The following is a 5,243-nucleotide window of genomic DNA, read 5'->3' as shown; positions in this document are numbered from 1 at the left end:
AATATTACTGCAACACTGGCCTCTATCAAAAGTATTCACACAGTGAAGAACTGCTGACTCAAAGTGACCAAACATGCCTGAGTTATTTAGAAGTCTTTGGAGGCGCGATAACTGCCGCTGGATGCTGAATAACATCATGTCACAATCATTCTTCATAGCAGTGACGGTGACGCACACACCGGCAGCTCCTGATGGTTACAGTTAACGGGTCTTACTGAAACTTCACTCAGGCAATCATATTACCGTAAAGGCGTTACTTAGCAACACTGCTACACTAGTATATAGGAGCGCTCTGATTGGAGCGCAGCAGAAAGACCGGAGGCTGAGCGGCGGACAGTCACACGCTACGATATGGACTACTGTTGATTTGTGAGGAAGAAGCAGCGCACTCTTACTCCAGCTCACACCTGTGATTCATCTTATTGTAGCTCACCGTCCCCGTACTGTCGTTACAGACTTACAGACTGAGCGGCATCATGAAGTTTCTGCTTGTAGCAGTTTTAACGGCTCTCTTCGCCGCCGCCCAAGTTTCTAGCGAGGAAAACGACCTAAAAGAAGACACTGATTACTGGACGAGCACTAATCAAATCCAGGTATTTATTCAGCCATATACTCTCTCATAAATAATTCACAATAAATAGCAGCAGCGTTTAGTCTCCTATGGATGAAAGCAGAATTAATGTATCTACTGTATCTTAACAGACGTAAGGCGTTGTTAGATAAAACTGAAGGTTTTTTCCTGAAGAAATTCTTACAACAATGCATATACAGAAATGTATTGAAAACGCTTATAAAAAGCTATCACACTTTAAGAGTAAGTTGGTACATGTGCACAGTGTCACAGACTCCATTATCCAGTTAAAACACACATCAAAGCTGAAGGCAGTTTGCTGAAACTACAAACATGAGAAACAGATTCAATCTTTTTCTCAAGTTTCATTCATTTTTCAGCATCACTGTCAGTATTTTGCCATAAACAGGATATAGCAAATAAATGAACAGCAAAGAACGGGCCAATTTGAAGCCATTTTATTGTACTTAGAAAAGATGTTTGGAGTCAGTATCAGGCTGCAGACTGTTGCAGTGCCCAGAGCATTAGAAATTAAATAAAGCCGTAAGTGCAAAGCAAGAGCAGAAGCCCAAACCATTCAAATGGAGGTCACATCCCATATTTGACAGTCTGTTGGAGGAGCAGCTTGGCAACTCTTGCACTCAGAAATTGTGTGTGTGTGTGTGTGTGTGTGTGTGTGTGTGTGTGTGTGTGTGTGTGTGTGTGTGTGTGTGTGTGTGTGTGTGGTTGTGTGGGGCAATTCTGCAGATGAATAGCCCACAATAAATCATTACCAGTTAGTGTGTGGGACATTAGTGGCCTCTAGGTCCACATCCCGGTCACACTAATCCATGCTGCATAACTCTATGCTGAGATGGAAACATGTATATGATTTATGCAGAATTCTGTGTTTTCCCTTGTTATGATGACGTGAGCAGGTAGAGGTGGAAATAAGACTTTGAGGTACAGCTTGCTAACACGGAATGGATACCAATCCAATGTAATGTTCATAAAGAAGAGGTGCACTCTCACTCCACACTGCCTCTCAGTGTAAATATTCATTAAGACACCCCCCCCCCCCCCCAGAATGGAGGGATTTCCGATGACCCATTCAGAGAAGCCCTACTGAGGATGACACGGAAACCAAAGGCACATCATTTTATTGGCCTGATGGGGAGGCGCTCAATGGGTAAGAGCTCTTTCTCAATACACGCACGTTTCCTTTTCTCCTATGCACTCCTCATAACCTTTCTAACCTTTGATCCTGCCACAGCAAACACACAGATCACCCACAAAAGCAAGTCCTGATGTCCTTTTAGCCGTATTCATTTTCCCGTTCTTTACAAAAAGATTTTACATAAGCTTACCCAAGGGGGTAATATCTGGAGATTATGGCTTATTACCTCAGACCTTTAAGGGGACCCAGAGGGACTAGTGCATACTGATTTCTGCACAGCTCGTTTGTATACAAATCAGCATGCAACCAAAAACAAGTTTCAAAACAACAAAATAAAACTCAACTACTAAAAAACAAGATAAAGATAAACAGTATGAAATATAAACATAAATATAAATACCAGTGTGTACACAACTGCAAATAGGGTGAAATTGGCACAGTGTTAATAATATTGATATTAATAGATGTCAATACACCTATCTAATTCAAGTGATAATTTAACAAGTATTAAATTGTCACTTGTAATTTAACACCATATCAAATTACAGTATCTCTTGTAATTTAACAGAGAATAAATTGATACAGAGAATGGTGATACTGTAACAATTCCCATCTGGTAAAACCCAGATTGGATTGTGTAAGAGTATGGTGTTATAGAGTTTTAATGTGCAAGATTTAAAAAAAAAATGTTTCAAATGTCTGAACAAGGAGGCGTTACATAGTCTAATGGTAGAAAGGATCTGCAGCTCTCAGTCCGGCACCACGGGGCAATGAGACTTTTGTTCTGTGTACTGCTGTAACCAATCAGGGAAGGATACATCAAGTGGGATTGTCCTTGATGCTGAGGAGTTTCTTCAGCATCCTCCTCTAACACCTCTACCAGAGTCCTGAGATCCACTCCCAGAACTGAACCAGGCTTCCTGATCGGTTTATCTGTTGGCATCAGCTTTTTTCATCCTGCTGCTCGAGCACACTGCCACACAGAAAACCACACCTGCAAGCACAGAGTGATAAAACATAGACAGCAAGGTTCCACAAATGCTGAAGGACCTGAGCTGTCTCAGCGGATACAGGCAGTACTTAAAGACAGTGTCTGTATTTCTGGACCAGTCCAGTTTGTCAACCACCTCAAAATCTGTTCCCACTGATGATGCTTTCTGAGGTTCATAATCAGTTCCTTGGTCTTAGTGATGTTCAGCTGTCGATATTTTTAACTCACACAACTCCACACAAAACTAACAATAAATAATTTTTTTTTTAAATCTGTTTTTGGTTTTGTAGGATTTAGTATAAGCATAAAGCTCTTGAAAGTTTTTTTTTTAAAGACCCTCCATAGGAGCAGTCAAGCTGTCCATACATTTTTCCTTTTTTTCTTTTTTTTGCTGGACTAAAAGCAGTAAAGTCATAAACAACAAACAATGCAACAGATTTGTAGAAATATTTTTTGAGTGAAAGTTGAAGATAAACTCTTTACAGGTTACCCAAACCACCAACATGATATCAGTGACATCACACCTCTACTCTGTGTCTCAGCTAGGGTTGCCACCCGTCCTGTAAAATAACCCTAGTGTCAGCCTTACACTAAATCCTTTAAACCCCATTGAACTGCAGTACAAAGCAGTCGGGAAATAAAAATTAAACACATAAAATGAGCCAAGTTTGCAAAAGTCAGACAGACTTGTGGAGTTTTCTCTATAATTTGCATTTTGACTGAAAAATGAATACATCTGGAGAAAGTATGTGGAAAGCTGCACACTGTAAACTCTACAGATATCAGCTCACCTTAAATAAAAGTGGAACAGATTCAGATCCCTGTGTTGCATCAACAGAGCAAAAGGCTGAAAAAGCAAACTGAACTAAGTCTTTGTGTCACTGGGCATGAGAGGCAGCAAACAGGCCCCCAAAGATTTTTTTTTCCTGATGTTTTTTGATCTCATTAATTAGTGAGTAAGCGAGGTGGTCCAGGGAAGCCGCCTCTGTGAGACAAAGAGGGAAACGATAAAGAGTGATGAGGAGGAGGGGATTTTCTCTTTCCTCTGTCAGGATTTGCTTTTCATCTGAATTATCCACCCACTCAGTGAACTCAGTGCAGCATAAGTAAGCAAACATGTAATTAATTTCTCTAATGCAGTCAGTTATAATACAGAAAGCTGGAATCTGTGGCCCAAGGACAGGTCAGTTGGATTGTTCATGCTTGTCAACAGTAAAAAAGAAAAACCAACTGAGATAAGAAGACAGCATTCACTTATTCCTGGTCTTCTGATAGAAGCATTTTTTTAACTTATGGAACCCCCCCCAGCCATCTACTCTCTTCTGCTTATCCTGTTCAGGGTCAGGGGGGGTATCCTCACAGGGAAGAGGCAGGGTACTGTAAAGGTTGCCAGTCACAGAGCCATACAGACAGACATACAGACAACCATTCACACCTGTGGACAATTTAGAGTCACCAATTAACCTAACCTCAGTAACTGCATGTGTTTGGACTGTGGGACGAAACCCACACAAACATGGAGAGAACATGCAAACGCCACACAGCCTGGCTAAGGTGGAATCAAACCCACGACCTTCTTGCTGTGAGGCAGAAATGCTAATGACCGTGCCGCTGTGTTACCCATCCCCAGCACAAGAAGTTTCAATTTGAACTGGATTATGAAACATTAGCCTTGTATCTATAACTCTCATGTTTGGATAAGATACTGCATTACATGTATCATTTAGCTAACTACATGTTTCCTGTGAAGGACATAAAATGAATTCCTTTGTTGGACTGATGGGGAAGAGGAGCCAAGCAGAACCAGGTCAGTTCACTTACCGAGGTTTCAGTTCAGGTTTCAATCCAAAACAAGCTGAGTCCTTAAGCTGGCATTCTTCCTTTTGTTGCAGAGTCTTATGACTGGAGCACAGTGAAGATGTATGAAAAGCGCCGCTAAACAGCCATCATGTCCTCTGCTTCTCAGCAGTCATGCTTCAGCCACAGGAGGAGCACCAGAGGCTGATTTTGTTTTTCTCCAAGCTGTGTCGATGTTAGCTGAATAAAAAAAATTACATTTTTTAGTTGTACCTGTGCCATTTTCATTTATCCCAGTAGAAGGAAGAGCGGTGTGAGAGCATGTGTCATTAGCAATGTTAAATAATTTCTGCTCACAAGTTCAACCGTCTGCCATACCACCAAGACCATGAAAGAAAAGCCACACCCCAGGGTATGCTGAAAAATGTGCTGTATAGTGCCTCATTTGTTCTGTTAATAATGCAACAGTGGGACAGGTTTTCAGTTTGGATTTCAAGTGAATTTTAGAAGCTGTCTTGTTCTTTGTCTGCACGTGTTGTGATGTATTAAACTCAATGTTAACATTTATTAATTATTTTATTATGTTTCTTTACTGGTTCAACTTCAAGATGATAGAGTGAATTCTCACACTGTCACTGCTCAGTTGATCTGGATGAATGGGGCTGGGGGGGGTAGACTAATGTAAACAGTGGTATTGCACGGAGCACAAATTCAGACACTTTCTGCTG

At 41.1% G+C, this 5,243-nt stretch overlaps 1 protein-coding gene across 1 annotated transcript; it reads left to right on the top strand.

Moving 5' to 3' along the window:
- Positions 1 to 267: 267 nt before the first annotated feature.
- tac1 (tachykinin precursor 1) lies at positions 268 to 5,051 on the top strand. The gene is made up of 5 exons (XM_030741509.1): positions 268 to 369; positions 456 to 593; positions 1,637 to 1,739; positions 4,469 to 4,525; positions 4,611 to 5,051. The coding sequence occupies exons 2-5, from the start codon at positions 477 to 479 to the stop codon at positions 4,655 to 4,657; spliced, it is 324 nt and encodes a 107-aa protein (XP_030597369.1). The 5' UTR covers positions 268 to 369; positions 456 to 476; the 3' UTR covers positions 4,658 to 5,051.
- Positions 5,052 to 5,243: the final 192 nt, after the last annotated feature.

This window comes from Archocentrus centrarchus, chromosome 11 (assembly GCF_007364275.1).
Source record: "Archocentrus centrarchus isolate MPI-CPG fArcCen1 chromosome 11, fArcCen1, whole genome shotgun sequence".
NCBI classification, from domain to species: Eukaryota; Metazoa; Chordata; class Actinopteri; order Cichliformes; family Cichlidae; genus Archocentrus; species Archocentrus centrarchus.
This window is presented reverse-complemented; position numbering and strand designations above follow the sequence as displayed.